General features: G+C 34.8%; 1 protein-coding gene across 1 annotated transcript in view; it reads right to left on the bottom strand.

Moving 5' to 3' along the window:
• Window positions 1–637: 637 nt before the first annotated feature.
• Window positions 638–19,557, bottom strand: part of LOC108772013 (R3H domain-containing protein 1) — a 27,436-nt gene continuing 8,516 nt past the window's right edge. The window contains exons 4-16 of the mRNA XM_018537456.1: window positions 17,073–17,343; window positions 16,574–16,993; window positions 15,836–16,433; window positions 15,547–15,722; window positions 14,496–15,427; window positions 12,715–12,894; window positions 12,484–12,637; window positions 12,208–12,398; window positions 10,992–11,165; window positions 10,747–10,909; window positions 10,467–10,647; window positions 10,270–10,373; window positions 638–1,133 (exon numbers count right to left, since the gene is read on the bottom strand). Coding sequence (XP_018392958.1) covers window positions 1,072–1,133; window positions 10,270–10,373; window positions 10,467–10,647; window positions 10,747–10,909; window positions 10,992–11,165; window positions 12,208–12,398; window positions 12,484–12,637; window positions 12,715–12,894; window positions 14,496–15,427; window positions 15,547–15,722; window positions 15,836–16,433; window positions 16,574–16,993; window positions 17,073–17,343 — 3,606 coding nt within the window. The 3' untranslated portion in view covers window positions 638–1,071. The remainder of the gene's footprint in view (window positions 1,134–10,269; window positions 10,374–10,466; window positions 10,648–10,746; window positions 10,910–10,991; window positions 11,166–12,207; window positions 12,399–12,483; window positions 12,638–12,714; window positions 12,895–14,495; window positions 15,428–15,546; window positions 15,723–15,835; window positions 16,434–16,573; window positions 16,994–17,072; window positions 17,344–19,557) is intronic.

Genomic DNA, 19,557 nt, shown 5'->3' with positions numbered 1-19,557 from the left:
TCAAAGGGTACAATAAAAATTGAGATTTAATGCCGAGGTGTACACTCCATGCGAGTAACTACATTAAAAAAAAGTTCACGCAAATAATGTAGAGTTACATCAATACTTGCAATTTTTTGCAAAAGTTTATTTTATCGTCCTGTGCCAATGTGAACGATCAAATTTTGAATGATATAATAATAAAGAAATATTTCAGATTTGAAATTTAGAATATAAGTTCACTATTGGCTTATCTCTGTATCACGATTTTCTGTTTAATTGCAGAACAGAAAAAACTTATTCGTTGATCCTTTCACCAGCACTCCGATTCTGTAATTCTTAACAATTCAGTATCGTTATATTATCGTTGAGTAGATTTTTTTCTATGTATATCTACGCAACAACAATATATTGATATCGACACTGTAATTAACAGTTAAAGAGTTACAGTGTCTTAGTACAGGACGCTAATCGACGCGACCGGTCTCTTGTCAAGTGTTAGGTGTCACCGTAGCTCTCGTTCGCTCTGCGGTCTAATTGTCTAAACACAAGCAACAGTGGTAAAAGATACGCTTAATGGTAAGATACGTTGCTTTCTATATCGCTAAAGTAACTTCATTTTCACATCGTTCTGACACACGTATCTTGTGTTCTTATCGGGAATTAGCGAAAACACAGATTGCGATGTTCTCGCTATTTCTCGCAAGTCACCTACTCTGTCGCATCTCTACTATATTACACAACAAATAAGGAAACAAACAATTTTCTGCTGCGACTTGTTATGCAGAACAACGTTTCGATTATCATTAAAAGGACAAATCAACGGAAGGACTTCACTAAATAGTCAGGGGAGAGAAAGAGAGAGAGTGACATAGATGGTATTCTTTTGTGCGGAAGTCGATATTACAACTCGCTTATAAACTTTTTCTTATTTTAGATATCGCGATGTTCCCTATACTCTCTTTCTGTCCTGTCTTCCACCGATTTATTGCTCGCTGTTGTCCATCATCTTACATCGCATTACAAAAATAGTAGAGTACGAATGTGTGAGGTCTCGCAAACTTATATTAATCCGTTCTCTTTAAGAATTGCTCATGTTCGGTTGAGATAATTGTGTTGAGTGTTTGCTTTCTTTTCGTCTCTTCGTTGGATTTCTAAAATAAACCTTGATGAAATTACAGTTACTCGAAAGCAAAATGGTAACAAAAAATTCGTCGCATCTACTATATCCGCAGTAACCCAATTCTTGTTTTCAATGGATAAAAATCCGAGGTAGACGACAATGAGAATAACGCACGTCGCTAGTATGGTTGAATCGATATAAACAAAGTGTAACGTAGTTACAAAAATCTTTCACACAACTATAACATGAATTATTATAAAAATAAATTCCAATATAAATATAACGAAAACAATATAAAAATATTTTGTAATGTACATTTCTACTAATGTGTAAATTAACTTTCACTCTTGATTTATAAAGATATAATACATTTCACTTTTGACAAAATGAAAAAAATTATTAAAAAATAACAGATTTTTTTATATTGTATTTAAAAGTAATACCCAAAATTTAGCAACGATTTAAAATCAGGATAAAAATACGGAAAGTATAAATTATCATTTTCTGCAGAAACTTCATGCATCCTTAAGTTCCTTTTTGCTTTTTCTCATTCTAAGAATTAGGAAAACATAAAGAATAAGTTAACCAAAATTAAAGTTAGTATACATTCATAGAAATGGACATAATAAATCCCATAAGAATTAAAAGAATTTTGACTAGACAGTCGTACGATGGAACGATGTCAATGTATTGAATATACTCACTAAGTAAACAAAACAAAGAGAGTAAATACGAGGTTGTTTGCACGATTTTTACGTGGCTTCCGCCGAAATTTGTTAGAAAAAAGAGAAGCGGCAATCCTAACAAATGCAACGCTTAAACAACGTTATATGCAATAGTTGCTTTCCATTTATCAAAACTGCAATTATCAAAATTCAGATAATTCTCATTTGCACTGTCATAACTTAACTGAATTCCTATTCATTCTGATAAGTAACATTAAACTGAGTTTTTACCTACAATTTGCTCCAGATATACTTTACTAAATCATGTTAACGTTAAAAATAAGATTATAAACTTATGTTGTTACGCAATAACTTATTTACTTTGTCGTCAAAGTAAATAAGTAGTCACGCTATTATCTAACACTAAATGTAAAATACATAAATAACAAATACAAAAGAAGGGCTACGAACCTAATAAATTCATTTAATTTGACAGAAATAAATACAAAACAAACTTTTTCAACTCCGATTGGGTCATTATCAATGTTTAAAATTTAAATTGTAAAAAATATCGATTATGAGATACATATAAATATAAAATAATCATTAGTGTATTCGAAAATTTCCTGTATTTTGTGTCCTTGACCGACTGCTTGTAGATTGTAATATAATTTCTTTGTTTTGATGATAAAAAAAATATATATATAAAATTCTTCATTAAAAAGGAGATTTTTTTTTAAATACATAATTTTAAACTTAGTATATCATTTGCGTGAAAATGGAAAGCAACTATTATATGCTCGCGTGTCATACCCTGATACGGTTTCTCCCTCGTTCTCCTCTCTCCTTCACGCTCTCCTGGTTTCATAGAGATACTGTTAGTAGATCATATGAATTGAATGTACGAAATAATTGGTGCCGCAAGGTGTGAATGATACGTGACGGCGATCCTGCAAGGGCCGATGAGTTCCTTTGTATCCCTTCACCCTTACCATCATTATTATCTTAAAGAGATGCGTGAATTGCTTTTTTGCTTAATAGGTACAATTATTCTTCTTTTTCTTTAACTCACTACAATGACATTAGGTACAGTTAAATACTATACTTGTGCGCTCATACACTCATACACATACACACACACACACACACGTGTGTGTACACACGCACGCACGCACATATACATACTCACGCGCATGCATAAAACAGACACATCTCTTTACTCAAAGTGTTTTGTAATACCTACATCTTCGCTTTTTATATTCATTCGAGTTTCTTGTCTTTCTTTCTCTTATTAGCCTATAACGGGACGTGTGCCACACCTTGTCACGAAGAAAAAGTAGTGTCATCTTCGCGTTAATGGCTAAATAAATAAATTTCCGTGTACATCGCATGCACATTCTCGCTTATTTGGACTATCATAAAAAGATAGGCACACCTTCACCTATGTTTCTGAAGTACAATCACCGTAAGCGAAGCTTTTGGATGGATTCCACTTGTTTTCACGGAGCAACGCGAGCACTTTTCGCGATCACGATCACAATCTATGGTTGGAAGATAACCATTAAAGAGATCCTAAAGTGAAGCCCGAACTCTGAAGAGACAGCTGTTTTACTGATAAAATGCGACACATCGACATAACTTTATATACAACTACATCAATATTGCACGCGCATATATACATTTTTCATAGAACAGCGTTTTAATTAGACGTCTAATTCTACGAACTTTACGTTGTTTGTTCGTATAAACAACTACTTTGTAAACTACAATTTCGTAATTTTATATCAAGGAAATGTTGATATTGATAACTCTGACGCCTATTGAATCAGAATGTTAATTAAAAAAATTTTTTTCGTTTTCAATATAAACTCTGATAGACACGTATTAATGCACAGAAAAAATGTTACCACAACCGGAAATAATGATAATTTTCGCCCATCAATACATTTGAGTGTGTACATTGAATGTATTACATGGTTGTAACAGTCATAAGATATAGCATCTTACGATTATCACAATCGTACTATAGTTTTTATAACTAAAAAACATATTGATAGGCGACTCTTGATCGTGGCAACCGTAGCCGTTTTTTTCGTGTGCGGATACTTTAATCTTGGCGCCGAAATACTGACGTGTCTCCTGATTCTGGAAAAGGATTTTTGAATCGGTAAAAGAGAAAAGAAGTAATTTTTATACAAAAATTATTACGTTCAATTGGTAAAATAGACAACTTTAGGATCCCCTTAACAGTTAATTGCAATTTTTTTTAACGAAATTATTCTGTTTGCTTTGCGAGGGTGTGAGTTTAATTCATGTTTTCTTAAAATAAAATGATGTATCATATGTAATAGTGTAGCCGCGCGAGTCTGCCCGCGCTGATCCATCTAATTTTCACAGACGGAAACGTTTTTTAATCTGTTTTTTTTTTATTTCTGCACATTCTGAACTGATGCACACGGCGTAATAAATTGAAGTAAAACGAACGTATATTTTCACTTCAACTTATTGCACCGTGTGTACCAGTTCAGAAAATGCAGGAATATAAAACAAACCTGTTAATTGCCACGACTGCGTGTCACACATATATATATCGCCATATATCATATACATACATATATACCGCATGTGTCCCTATTTCGTTAGAATAAGTATGCGAAAAGAATACATCTGTGGTATGATACTTTTTTCTTGTAAATGGATAGTAATCGGAAGTTGGAAAAGAATTTTTCATTACCAGAGTCTTCATGAACAATTTAATTTTTTAGCATTTTAATTCTCGATCATTCACAATGATGACCTTGATAACATATGTTAATGTCAAGATCATTTCCCTTTTCTTAATATTTACCAATTTTTAATCAAAAATTGAGAATTTGGTAAATATTAAGAAAAAGGAAATGATCTTGACATTAACATACAGGCTTTGGAAATGAAAATTTTTTCCCCGATACTTCTGATCACTATCCATTTCCTAGAAAAAAGGATAATACGGATGATCTGATACACCCCGTATATACAGTATGTATATAATATCACATTTTACGCGACAGATAGACTTTATGTACATGCAACATACATATTAGCACACATACGACACGCACGAAAATAATACAGAGAGGAAAATAGATAGGAGAAATAAAGGGAGGCAGAATGTGAAGAAAGGCGAGAAGAAAGAGGGAGAATAAAATAGAGTATTTATCTAAAGCTACGTTCCTTTATTTGCTTCAAATACGGAAATTTATAAGTTACGTTACGTATACTATAGATTTTCAGTATTTGTAGTGAATAACGGAATGTAGCCGAGATACATATCGCTATTCATTAAGTTAAGTATTTAGGAAAGAATTCTCTCAGGCTAAAAAAATATAGAGGGGAAGAGAGAGAGGCAACGAGGGAGGAAAGAAAGAAGTCGTGTACGTTATATATGGAGCATTCTGTATCAAAAAAGCCATCAAATTCAGCGAAAAATTTTTTAATTTTTTAAAACGGAATATTTTTTTAATTTTTTACCGTATTAAATCTATCATTTTTAACTTCAAAAATCCGACTGCAAATTTTTCATCCGAGACCCGAACAACAATTGAATACTGATAATCATAAAAATCAAGTGAATTTTGACCCATCTGAGTGATGATTCAAGCGTTCTCAATCAATTGTGAACTCTTTTGGAAAGAACTTTTAAAATTTGAGTGTTAATACCCAATTTGGAGAGTTTACTCTCAAATTTGGATGTACACTTAAATTGTGAGTGTTTACGTCATAAATTAAGTATTTACACTTAAATATTGAGTGTGTATACCCAAGGATCAGTGTTTATATTACAAATTGAGTGTATATATTAAAAAATTGAAAGCGTATACTCAATAACTGAGTATTCACACATAAGTTTGAGTGTACACGCTCTATAAACATCTCGTTTAAAAATTTACTCTCAACACTTGTATATGACACTCAATAGAGTGTCATATACAAGTAACCTTAATAAGTAAACCTTAAACCTTCGAGTGTCACTTTCAAAATTGAGTATAAAAGTCACATCAATGTTAATCTTTATAATTGAGTATTCACGCTGAATCTATATAATCATTATGTTGAGTCTACCATATTGAATTTCCAAAAAAGCCAGAGTGCTAAAGAAAGTATGGACCTTTTGTATTTGCAATTTGTATCCAGAGAGAAATTTTTCGGTTAAACTGAATTTTTGACAGAGAAGATGGTTTTCATGACAAAGAATGTGTGTACGTGTGTAAATGTGTGTGCGTGTGTATGTATAAATGTGTGTGTACACACATAATTTTGCGAAATTCATGAACTATGTTTGCATAGTGAAAGACAAATAGTATTTAAAAAAACCAAACTTTTGAGACTGAAAAATATTTAGACAGACAAAATAACTAACGATCCATATTAAACCCGAAAAATTATCTGTTATCAGAAATAAGAATAGATTAGTTTTGATTTTTCTTTTTCTGCAATAAAGCAAAAGCAGTAAATTCTGAGACTGTGATGGCTTCACGCTACTTAACTACTGCTCGAAAGTAGACATAAAGATTATGTACTGAATACGTTTACGTATTTACTTATAGTTAATGATATTCACGAGTATAATCATGAATTATGATTGATCAAAGACATATCTAGTTGAACATTACAGAATGTCGTGAATGTGTAAAATATTATATTTCATATTTCTTCGAACGATTATCATTTTGTTTTCCCTTGCAGCATTTTATAAAACATAATAGAAATTTCCAAAATACAAGAAAAAGAAAGAAAGAAAGAAAGACAAAAAGAAAATACACTTGTAGAAATTATATTTAAACGTTTTATAAAGAATGTAAATTCTTTTTATTCACGTACAATAATGTATCAGAGGAAAAGTAAGGGTTAGCATTGTTAACGTGCGGCCAACTTTTAGAATTTTTATAGATACATATTATACACTGAGGTAGCACAGAACTCGTTTAAAAAATGGACTCGGAATGGGCAGCGACGTCCCCAACATTTGTTACTTCCGTTAAGTTGGCACTTTTGTCAAATAAGATTTCAAAGGGGCTTTTTCGAAGAATTTTGCCTGTAGATGATGATTATAATAATCATTATTTCGTTTATAGTTTTTATTTACAATTCGGCTTATAATATTCTTACATCTTCCGATCATAAATTAAAGTTTTTAAACAGAGGGTTCTTTTTCTGGAATTAGATTGTTAACCTAATGTCCAACCCCTAGTTTGAGGAATAAATCTAGCGATATATATGTTTGCAGTTAAAAAAACAAAAATGCTATCGATTTTTAAACGACAATAGGAATTTCTTTCAACTACAGCTCAAATGGCACCAGATTAATATATATGAAATTGTTTATAACTGTTTGTAGTATTTTTATTTGTAGTTAAAAAATAAGCTTATAATTTAAAAAAAACAGCTAGGAATTAATTTAAAATGAAAAAAAAAGTAAATTAAATTTTCAATATTCAATTAAAAGTTTATAATTTATTTATTTTTCAACTACAAACAAATAATTTTTAATGAGAATTTATTATTTGCTTTTTTATTTTAAATTAATTTCTAGCTATTTTTTTTTAAATTAATTATAAATTCATTTTTTAACTACAAACAAAAATGTTGGAACTACACACACAAACAACTATAAACAATTTTATGTATAAATCTGGTACCATTTTAATTATAGTTTAAAAAATTCCTGTCTTTTAAAAATCGATAGCATTCTTATTTCCCAACTGTAAACGAAATAATGATTACTACAATTATTTATAGGCAAAATCCTACAAAAAATACTCTTTAAATCTAGTAACAGTTAAATGCCAACATCATGGAAGTACATTTGTTGACCAATGTGATGGCAGCGAGTGTATCAAAATTAGCGGATAGATAGTAGAATATATCTTGGATCGCCATTAATACTAAGCCGAAAGACTCATGTACCTTGTAAACGTACTCAGTAAGGTATAGTCTTTGTTTTCATTTTTTTCATACATTAATTTAATCGTCATTAATATATTCTCGTGACGGCGGCATCACCTTGACAAATTCGTTCTTATTTGTAATCTTAACGGTAATGCTCCTTAAAGGTAAATCTCACATTCATATAGTATCTGTAAAACCGCAATAAAATCGCAGTTAATATATTCAAGTATTTTATGTGCATACGATGTGTGTGTTTGTGTATGCCTGCTTGTGTGTGTACAATAATATTTTAATGGTAATTAAAATTTTGTTCAGTAAAACTCTATTCGGTACATCACTGATTCTCTCGTCTTATATTTGGACACATGTGTGATCATGTTTTATCCATCTTCCCCTTGTGTCTCATCCCAGACAACAAAAAGTCTAAAATCGAAACATAAAACATCTTTCAGATGTCGCATTTCTCGTTCTTTGACATACGCATTATCTAGGATGCTGGTGCATTGTCATAAGATTAGAAAACAATATGTCCAAAATACGAACATAAGACGTCCTGAAAACGTCATCAAACTGTCATCATTCAAACATTATGTCATAGAGATGTTCTCAAAACATCCATAGAACGTCTTATGTTCTCTTTATGGACATGCATGTTTGTCTGGTATAATCCAATTTTACTATGAATTCGGTACGATTGAAAGTTTTAAGAATAAGAGTTAAGTTTTTCTATCTTTCGTATATCCTTAAAAAAAAAACAATTCGCGAAATAGTAAACTATTTTTGTTTTCATTCGAGATGTACATACGTGCACGCTTATACTCTTCTAACAACATCTCTGTTGCTTCTCTTTAAATAATTCAAGATATATATATATATATATGTGTGTATGTGTATATATATATAGAATTATTTACATATCAATTATACGTATATAAATAATAATTAATATGGCAAACTCGTAGGAATATATCGTGTCTCTAAACAGTAAAGCTGAACAGTAAGTCAATCTTGATTATTGTTCATAATCAAAATTGTGTGACTCGCATTATCAGTGATGTTATCTGGCCGATCCATTTGCTTAAAATTGTACCTGATTCCGCCGGGTGATGGTCACTTTCACCGTTCCTGGAAAGAAACATTATTTCTGAGGACGGATTAGAATTTGTTGCTCTCTTCTTAACATGTATAGTACGAGTGAGTTATTCTGATGCAAATATAAATGAATGTCTTTTAGCAAAGAATATATAGATACATCAATTATAACTGATAAAAGAAACCTTGTACGTAAAAAGCAAAATATGTTTTCTAAGAAAAAATAACTTATACAACAAATTGTAATCAGACATAGTCATAGTTGACGTGAGAATGTTCTCTAACGTCAACCTGACAAGTTAAATTAATATTATCTTGCCAATCCTAGTGCATAATAAGCATGAAAAATGTACATACGGTAGGTGTCATGTAAAAAAAAGTTTGAAAAAAGTGCAAAAAACACATTCAATGTCGTTTTAACAAAATATCTACAAGAAAATATTCCAGAACTGCTCTTTCTTTCCAATTAGATAATGTTAAGAAATATGCACTTTTTATAAAGAAAAAAAGTTTCTTTTTCATTGTAACATTAAATAGGTTCGATCTACAATTGCGTAAATGTAGTTACAATTAGAATTATAGTTAAAGTAAGAATTGATTAATTATAATTGAATACGAGAAAAATATTTAACTGTGATTAGAGAATTCTTACAACTATATACGACCACTTATAACTACATTTACGCAATTGAAGATCAGACTATATGAAAATTGGACAGAAACATTTCTGAACGTTTTCTTATTAGGCCTATTCTTTTTGCCTGCACTGTCTGAACTGGTACATACAGTGCAATAAGTTGAAATGAAACAAACGTATATCTGTTTCACTTCAACTTATTGCACTCTGTGTACCAGTTCGGTAAAAAGAACAGGCCTATTAATTCAGAACAATATCCCGTGCGCGTTACTATTTAAGCACGGTGCAACAACAAAATATATGTGCAATGAAAAGATATCTTTCCTACTTTTTTTTTCTGTAAGAAAACTGTTAGCCTTTTCCACAGTATCTCTCTATATATAAATAAATTTGTATTTTTTCCTGACGCTAATCGTTATATTATAGGCTCAAACAGACCGTGATCATCTCGAGATGTATAATAATATATATAGTCATTTAAATTACTTAATAAATTTGTGGAAGTAGGAATAACTTTCCAGCACGTTAATGTACACAAAATAAAAAAAAGACAATAAATATTAATAAAGATAAATTAACGCACGTGAAGAAGCCCCTATCGTACAAAGAAGACACTGTGTTCTGTGTAATATTTTATACTTAAGTTCTGTACCTTATATTATACTGTCTTCCACAGGTTTCGCTTTTAAGAGGAGACAAGAATGTGTCAAAAATTGTGTTACACTTTATTCTTCATAAGCAAAATGAAAGCAAAAATAACTAAATCTTAAGCGACGTACTGAGCGCAAACATCGAAATCTTTTCTCTCTCTCTTTCTCTTTATGCTTTTTGCTAATTTTTCATACCTTCTCTGATGTCTTTGGGTATGTTTGATGGGAGCGATGACATGGAAGATGTCTGATAAAAATTGGGTCGTGCGCCGCTTGGTGGCAAAGATGTTACTTTGGACCTGAATTGCATGAGATAAAAAAATTTATAAATTTACCGCGAAAAACAAAAAATAATATTTAATAAAAACAGAAGTAACGAGTTTCAAGGCTACCTATGTTTGCGAATTTTCTGATTTCTGCCGTCAAAGGAAGTCGGCGTGCCAGCACCCGAGGTGTTAGACGAAGGTGGCCTGTAAGGCCGCGGGCAGCCTTGAACAACAGGCGGTGATGATACTGGTGCATACTGCAACCGGGAATTGGATGGTACGCCTGAATGCATCAATCTCATGTCTCCTGCATTTACGAATATTTTAAATAGTTAAAGAATGATTTATATGTATATAGGTATATATAATGAATGTATGCTGCATTTAAAATTTAAAAGGATTATACCTTGCACGATATGGACACCCTGATATATTGGCAGTGGGTAACGTGGTTGAGGTTGTGCGTTTCGGTCCCCGCCCCCACCTCCGAAGAGCTCGTGCGCCGGAGTTGGAGACCGACTGGCTCTTTGGGAGTTACCTGGCGTTGTCGCCCGCACGCTGGGAACGATCTATATAAAAAAAAATCTTTGGCCGTTGACAGTTGCATGATAACTCATCGATAGTATATAAATGTTATTGTTGCATTTTTACCGGAACGTTTTGCCTGAAGACGAAATTGGGAACCAGCGTGGGTGCCATATATGCGCCAGGCGGCGCCGGGGACGTACCATTATGGGTGACCTGATGTCCGAATGTTCCACTGGTCATCATTGTTGGGGCTGCGTAGCTACTCGAGTTAACGTACATCAACGGCATACCAGGTATCTGTCAATTATATCAAATGAAATATATTAATATTTTGTATTAATATACTGAATTTTCGTAAAGTATTGGAATGCTTTAATAATTCAGAAAATAAACATTCTCAAAAGAAATATTCCAACGAAAATTGTCGAATTTTAGAGTCACCAAGTATACAAAATGACATAAAACTACATAAACATAGCATAAGGCTTCTAGACGGAGGATAAAAGATGCTATGTTGATTTACATAAGATGCTTATTATAGTCCAGCGGTCATTTAATATTAATGTAATCTTAGTTAGTATTATTAAAAATAACGTAAAAGTCATAACTTCTACACTTTTTATATATTCTTGTAGCTGATGTCCTTTCACTATTAGAGCGCTATTCAGCGTAATAATTGTTTGAGAGCCATGTAAGAGGTAGTGCTATAAATAATGCTATAACGTCACTAAAGACAACGTTTGACGTCATATATTCTCGCAGTAAACACTGCTTCTTTCGCAAAAGTGCATTGGCAGTGTTAATATTAGTTAGTATTGAAATCTCCATGACCATTACTGAATACTACTAAACGACACCAAAAAAAATCATACAACTGATTGAAGATTATGACTTTAAATGTTCAATAAATTAGTGATATCGTTAAAACGTTAAATACAATTATCTATAAATTTCATTTATTTTTAGTTTGTTATTTAAGAAAAAAAAGTGCTTGGAGTGAAAATGGCTCCTATGGTCCTTCTAAGGAAATAGTGTCAGAGGCGACTTGGAGAAATTTTCATTTGGAAATTTCAGAATAATTTTTATATGACCTTAATAGTGCTAACCAAAGTCACACTGATCTAATGCGCCACTTAAAATCCTACAACTTTTACTGGAATATTTCTTTGAAAGTGTATAGATTCTAAATATTATATAAGGACTTTTGGAACTTTCTGGACACTCTGTATAATGTATTATGCATTGACGCGTATGATCTTTTTATTATCTTAACCAATCTTATCTCCTGCAAAACTAATATTGACAATCAATTACCAGTACGAACAGATTAGTAAATTACTTGACTAGATGTTGGTGTGTTCGGTGGCGTAGGTACTCTGTACATCACAGGCGGTGGTTGCATCGCCGGCTGCCCTGGCGGATAATACGTAGGAATCATTTGAACTGGTGGTTGATACGTGTAGTCGCTAGGAGTCGGAGTTACTGCTGGTAATGAATTGTAAGGTACCGGATAACTGCCGACGAAATTAGCTGAAGTACACAACGTCAATTATTTTAAATAAATTTGCAGAAAGAAACAAAGGGATAGAAATATAACAATTGCAATGTAACGTACAATTTGCTTGGCTCGGAGACGTCATTGCTTGCGCGTTGAAAGAATAATTCGTTGGGAACCTCTGCTGCTGATGCAGCTGTTGCCTATCCCCCGGATTCTGACCGACAGAAATTGTCGCTCCAGGTGGAGGCACAAAATACATGGTTTGTTGAGACTAAAAAGATTTTTCTTTCATCAAGCAAAAGAGATAATCACAAGATGCATTGCACATACACTTCTATTTTATTTTACCGGTATTTGATTTGGCGATGGTTGCCAATAATTTGGTTGTATTGACTGCATATTCTGCATGGTCTGATTTGTAGAGGGTGGTGGATACGTAGAATGCGGAGGCGTGGAGTGGCTGTCTCCATTGCTACGCTGATCGTAAATGTTCATACCTAAGAAATATCCGGATAACTCGGCCACGTCCTGCACATCAGTTACAGTATTATAATTGAATTTTTCGATAAGTGTTTTAAAAGTTCATATCATAACATATTACTTGCACAGACTTGTTAAACTTGTTAATCAAAGGTAAATAATTCTTTAAATAATGATTTAATCTAATCTAACAAAAACCTAGTCAGAATTAGATGACTAATATAACCTAAGGAACCATTGGTTAATTAGATTAGATTTGATTAAGTTACAATAAGTTAGATGATATGATTGAAATCAATTCTGTGGCAGGACTATTTCCAAAACAGGTGAATCAGATTCCAGGAATCTTGATCGCGTACCGATCATGATCGCGAATAAAGAGTCTAAAATCCACAGGAGGGATTTCTGTGGAATATAATAACTCTCCCCTTCGTCTGCTATGTTGGGAGAATACCATGGAATGAGATCATGGCGGCAACCAACATCGCCGTGTGGCACCATAGTGTTGGAGATGGCTCCACTAAAGAGATGCTCTTCTACAAGAAGTATTAAATTGTGGGACCACCTTTGGTACTTCTTGTAGAAGAGCACCTCTTTACATATAACGATGAGATTCAAGATTAAGTACTTGGGCCTCATCCCTTGGATGAACTTTGGAAGTTCGAATATTTTGAAACCATAACCCCCATAGTGGATAGTATGGTGACCTCACTGGGTCACCTCTTGCTTTGACAATCCAGATGTTAAAGTAAGATACTTGTGAATACCTTTCAATTGGTGACCCTATATGAGGTTAATATGAGTCGAATGTATGGAGACTAGCTAGTCATCGAAACATAGATGCGTCATGCGCAGTAATGTAGGCTGGCCATCCGAGTTGTTCGTACCTACCAACATGGCGGCCACGGTACATAGTGACATTTTCCTTTGAAACCTAGAGATCCTAGTTCAATTCATCGATAATATCCGTGAATCAAGGAAATAGAAAAGAATATGTCATAATTAGAGACATAGAAATAAATCAAAAAGGAGCTGGATGTTGCAATGTTAGCAAGAGATGAATTATTCAACCTGGCGATGACAGGCCGTGAGACCATCAAGACTTTTGGACCTGCCCGTCTAAATATGGGTAGGTAGGCTCCAACGGTGAGCTATCCTACCGTCTGACAAAGATAATAGCTGTTCATGAATGAAACTTTAAAAGTCACGAAGTGGAGCTGTCCTCGTCATAGGTTGGCAGAATGACCTGTCTCAGAATAGCTCTATCACAATGTTAATTCAGAGACAGCCAGATAATATACTGTTGGCTGTTCTCTGATCATCTCTAACCTGGACCATAAATCGAACACACAAGGGAAAGGATTTAATACATAGGAATAGTAGGAATACATAGTCTTCAAACCGTCTCCACGGACTGAAGGTACCTATGTAGGTTTCCTCTTTCCTTTAAAAAAAAAATTAGACAAAATAAAGTGAAATTAGGTTAGATTAGATAAAATATACAGTGCATTTCAAAAATACACAATAAGCATTTATTACTTTTAGCTATGAGGAATCTAATTTATTTAAATGTTGCTTATGTTATCATTCTCGATCAATTTAACACTATTGCAAAAAAATGTTTACTGTAAAAATTTACTATTACTTACCCCTGACTGTGATATTGGTCCTTGATGCACAGGTACTGCATAATTGGTGTAGACCTGATTCTGATTGAAGATATCGCCCTGACCGCCATTTTGCACACTTGCTTGACTCTGAGTAGGATGAGATGTCATCATCACAGTCGGTTGTCCCATAGGGGGTGGATAAACGCCTTGATTATACGGTTCTGAGGTAGGTACATAGGTCGCGTAGGGTTGTTGAGCTGTTTGGTTAGTATGATTAAATATAGGTAATGTCGTTGACGATTTGACTAGACTTTGTTGCTGCGGCTGCGGCTGAGATTGGGGCTGTTGTTGCTGCGCTTGTTGTTGCAGAATGGGTGGATTCTGCGGAGCTGAAGTAGGAGGAAGAGGAGGTGGTGGCGGTGGTGGCGTCGGCGGAGTGAATGGCAGACTTGGCGATGTCGCTGTATTTGTTACTTGGGCTCCGGTAGTCACCCCCGTAACATTGATCTTCGATTGCGGCGATTTCTGTTTCCTATTGTCATTCTTAAGGTTGTTATTCGTTCTGGACGGCTCAGAGGACAATTCCGTGTGTTGCTGCTGCTTATTAGTAGATAATGGCGTGTCGTTCTCATTTTCCATAGTAAAGAACTTTGGCGGATTGTCTGGATCGTAGCGATAAATCGAGCCGTCCGTATTTGTATATGGCTGATTAGTTTGCGGGTTTATTATTATGCTGCCAGGTGGTACACTGGATAAACTGGTGACTGCCCACATAACCGTTTGGCTACCATTTAACTCCGGTGAGACTAAGTCCTGACTGGACACTTGAGTGTGGCTACACGTCATAGTAGCCGGCACGGGAGAAGGTGACAGAGATGGCGATAGCGTCGCATCACTGCGCTGACTTTGCGATTTATAGCCGCTACTCGAGCGGCTCGGACTTAAACGTGAACACATGCTCGCCCCAGAATCTACGACAAATTTACCATATACGATAATAGACGAGAAAAGAGCGACAGTAATGCGACAACAGAATACGACTATATAGCATTAAAAAATCTTTGTCATCATTTTTGTGCATAAATAATACCTTGCTTCATAAGACGAGCTCCCGCGCTGTGTGTAGATGTAACACTATCCCCTCTCGTCAACATGCATTTGGTATATCCACCGAAACTGTATGACTTAGAAACTGATGGACGCAATCCTGGGCCGTGGAATGAATCTCTTCCATCAAAAGATTCGCCCTTCAGAAATCGATTTTGCCTAAAAATAAATATATGAACAGTATAAGACAATTTGATCAAAAGATATATTTGACGAATATTTTATGACTATTATCAGATGCAGTAATTGATAAAAATTTAGGTGCGATTTACCTGACTAGATGATCCGGGTGTAGCAAGCGAAATTTCGCAGAAGCATCCGAACTCTCCGTCGAGGACCATGGCCAGGAAACTTCGCTGCTTTCACCACTACTGTCTTTAAATATCCTTCGTCTGGCGCGCTCGTATTCCTCTTCTCGCTCCTCAAAGCTCTTACTACGCCGACAACAATCGCCCGACATTCTGTCAGGCGACTTAAAGTTGAAGCTATCCTCGAACGAGCTCGAATCTCGTTTCAGAATACTTCTTCGCGGTTCTTCCGATAGGATCAGATCGTCTCTGATGTGTTCCTTGAAGCGAGTATCTGGTATTCGCATGTTTTTCGTCCGCGTGACGATGACGCTCAAACCCGATTGATCCACGTTGTGTTCCATTCCGAAATAAGCTGCCACTCGATGCACCAGCATCCTGTTATACGATGACATGTTCGGAAATCTGTGAGAGGGTTTCTGTCGATCCTTCGCGAACTCAATTAAATCTTTCTCAATCTTTAACAATACTGTGCGATCTTTCTGATTGCGATTTATAGTCTCTGCAATGAATTGTTCGAGATCTATCCCGGTGCTGTCCGTATATAGCTCTGTACTACTGTCTGTAAATAAATACAAAATATAACACAAAAATGACATTTTTTAATAACTCTTTTCAATCAAATCATAGTACTATAAGATTGTTAGTTAAAAATGGATAAAAAAGGAAAAGAATGAAAAGCGTATTATTCAAACAACATACCGCGCGAAAGGCATGGCGATGCGCTATCATAACTACCCTGAGACGAATTCTGGTGTCTCAGTTTGTGCCTAGATCCAGGCCTGGTCACTGAGAGTGTGTTGCCGCATTGCGCCGAACATTGATTACTACAAATGTTCAATGTGTTCGGCCTTCGTTGCTCGGATTTGTGCTGATTATTCTGGCCGCACGGAGCAAGATTGGTGCTCTTCGGCGAATGCTGTAATGTTTGACCGTATCTGATGGGTGATATCGGAGTCTGCAATAAACCTGGTCGTTCATTCTGATTGTTTTTCACACAGTTATTGCATTTTTGAGTGATATTCGCGTTAGCGAATTTGGAGCGGTGATTTTCCAATTTATTGCCATTAGTTGGAGATGTGATGCTCTTTGGTGAATGTACCTGAGAAGGACTAGATTGACCTGCGCGACAAAAGTTACGAGATTAAATTTTTTACCTTTAAAGTTAAAGCGCAGCAAAAAAGAAAAGGAATCGCCTTACCATTTCGCGACGGTGTCCGACAAGTCGGCGACGTCGCCGTGTTGCGCATCTGTTTGGGAGATTGAGCGGAACAAAGATTGCTATTGAATATGGATTCGTTGTTGTTGAGCTTGGCGCCGGAATTGGGCGAGAGGTTGCATATGATCTTTTTCTCGCCGTCCGATTGCGGACTGTGCGGCGACGTTGGACCGTTGCCGTGCGGTTCCCGCGGTGGGGATGTCGACTCTCTCATGGCATGGCTTCTGACTAACAGTTTCAATTTCGTGTTCGTCTGTAACATCAAGGATTCTTTATGTACATTTGATGTGTCGTCACAATATTGACTCGTAGATGTAACATTTTCAATTCGCATTTACTATTCGATATTTATATCAGATTCGAAAAACATGAATAAGAAAGGAATATATAAATGTTTCGTAACTTTTCTTCAATATTTATGAAGTCTGTCCTAAAAGTCTCCGATCTCTGCGTATATCTTTATTCTTGGAAATTCTCCCTCTATTATAAAAAAACAGGCATTAAGTATTTAGAAGAGATTTTAAGAAGTAGCATCACCAAATAATACGACCCCAACAGTTGTTTAGTCGGCATTGATACGCAGTTGTGTGAGTGTTGAAAAACTTTAAGCATCGCATTTCACAATGACATTCATCTATCTCAGTTCGTTCAGAATTTTTTTTTATTAAACATGGTATTGCTCAACTTCGTCAATGTCTCATATAGCCATGTGCTTCTGACTATTTCCTAAGTTGAAAAATATGTTAAAAAGCAAAAGATTCGATGATGTTGAAGAAAACTAATAAATGCCGAGCCGCTGAAAATAGGGATATTTTTCAAGATCCCCCCTAAATACTGAAGCCTGTTTTTCACAATAGAGATCTAATAGAATCCTCAAAGACAAAGATATACGTAGAGGTCGGATACTTTTGGAACCTCATATTTACATTCAAAGAAATAAGCCATATCAGTAATTAAAAATTTGAGAACAAATAACGCCTCAATTACATATCAATAAAAACACTAAGTTAAATAAAATAAAAATATATAGCAATATTAATCATTTACTATAAATAATTAACATTACTACATCTTCATAGTTTATTTAATTTATTTATTGTTTTTATTAAAACTTTATACTACATAATGGTGGCGCTATTTGTTCTCAAATATTTAGTACATATATATGTATATATATATATATATACACATATATTTAGATATATATTATATATATTAAGTGTTGAACTTAATTCCTGCCGCTCGCTGCTAGAAAGTGCTGGCTCCAACGCTGGCGAGTTTCGACGATTAAGTCGTATGTCTTTTGTAGTTTAGACATTGCTGAAAGTAACTCAATCCTCACAGGTTAGATTTCTTGACGCCAAAAAGATTTTCCAATCGATTGAAAATGAATCGCAATAAGATGTTTTTCCGACATGTGCTTCTTCACTACTTCGACTTCAAGAAAACCGCAGCTGAAGCGCATCGCTTATTATCCGAAGTGTATGGTGATGAAACTCCATCGGAAAAAAACATGTAGAGTTTGGTTTGAATGCTTCCGAAATGGTGATTTTGATGTGAGAGACGGTCTAGGACAGTCGAAAAAATTTGAAGATGTCGAGCTGCAAGAATTGCTTGATGAGAATCCAGCTCAAACGCTTTTAGAGTTGTCGAAAGCGTTAAATGTTACTCTAAAGGCCGTCTCAAAACAGTTGCATGTCATGGGAAAGATTCATAAGAAAGGGATATAGTCTACTACATGAGTTGTCAGAAAATGCCATTTTGAATCATTTGTCTATTGCGACTTCTTTGCTTGCCAGGCAAAGAAAAGAGTTTTTTGTCGCATCGTAACTGGCGATGAAAAATGGATTCATTTTGATAATCTCAAGCGGAAAAAATCATGGGTCAACCCGGCCAACCATCCGCTTCAACGCCAAAGAGGAATATTCACAGGTACAAGACCTTGCTCTGCATTTGGTGGGTTCAGGAGGGTGTACTGTATTATGAACTCTTGCATTCAAATGAAACCGTTACAGCTGATCGCTACCAATAGCAATTATGCCGATTGAGTGACGAATTGCAAAAAACATCATCCGTAGTTAACAATTGACGCAAGCATTTTTACAACTTGAATGAGAAATCCTCCCGCATCCAGCGTACTCTCCAGACTTGGCACCATCGGATTACCATCTCTTCCAATCGATGCAACACGCACTTACGGACACATAACTATGTATATGGAGAACTTTCCAGTTACGAAGAAGTCCAAAAATGGGTGGATGAATGGATTGCCTCGAAAGACACCGCGTTCTACCATTGTGGGATTGTCCTGTCGCCGGAGAGGTGGGAAAAAGTAATAGAAAATGAAGGAAATTACTTTGATTAAAGTATTCGTTCATCTCTCTTCAAAACAAATCAATTTTGGAGACGAAAAAACGACAGGAATTAAGTTCAACACCTTATACATAATACCGTATATATATATATA

This window comes from Cyphomyrmex costatus, unplaced genomic scaffold, assembly GCF_001594065.2.
Source record: "Cyphomyrmex costatus isolate MS0001 unplaced genomic scaffold, Ccosl1.0 scaffold172, whole genome shotgun sequence".
NCBI classification, from domain to species: Eukaryota; Metazoa; Arthropoda; class Insecta; order Hymenoptera; family Formicidae; genus Cyphomyrmex; species Cyphomyrmex costatus.
The sequence above is the reverse complement of the archived record's forward strand: the minus strand, read 5'-3'. Positions and strand labels throughout refer to the sequence as shown.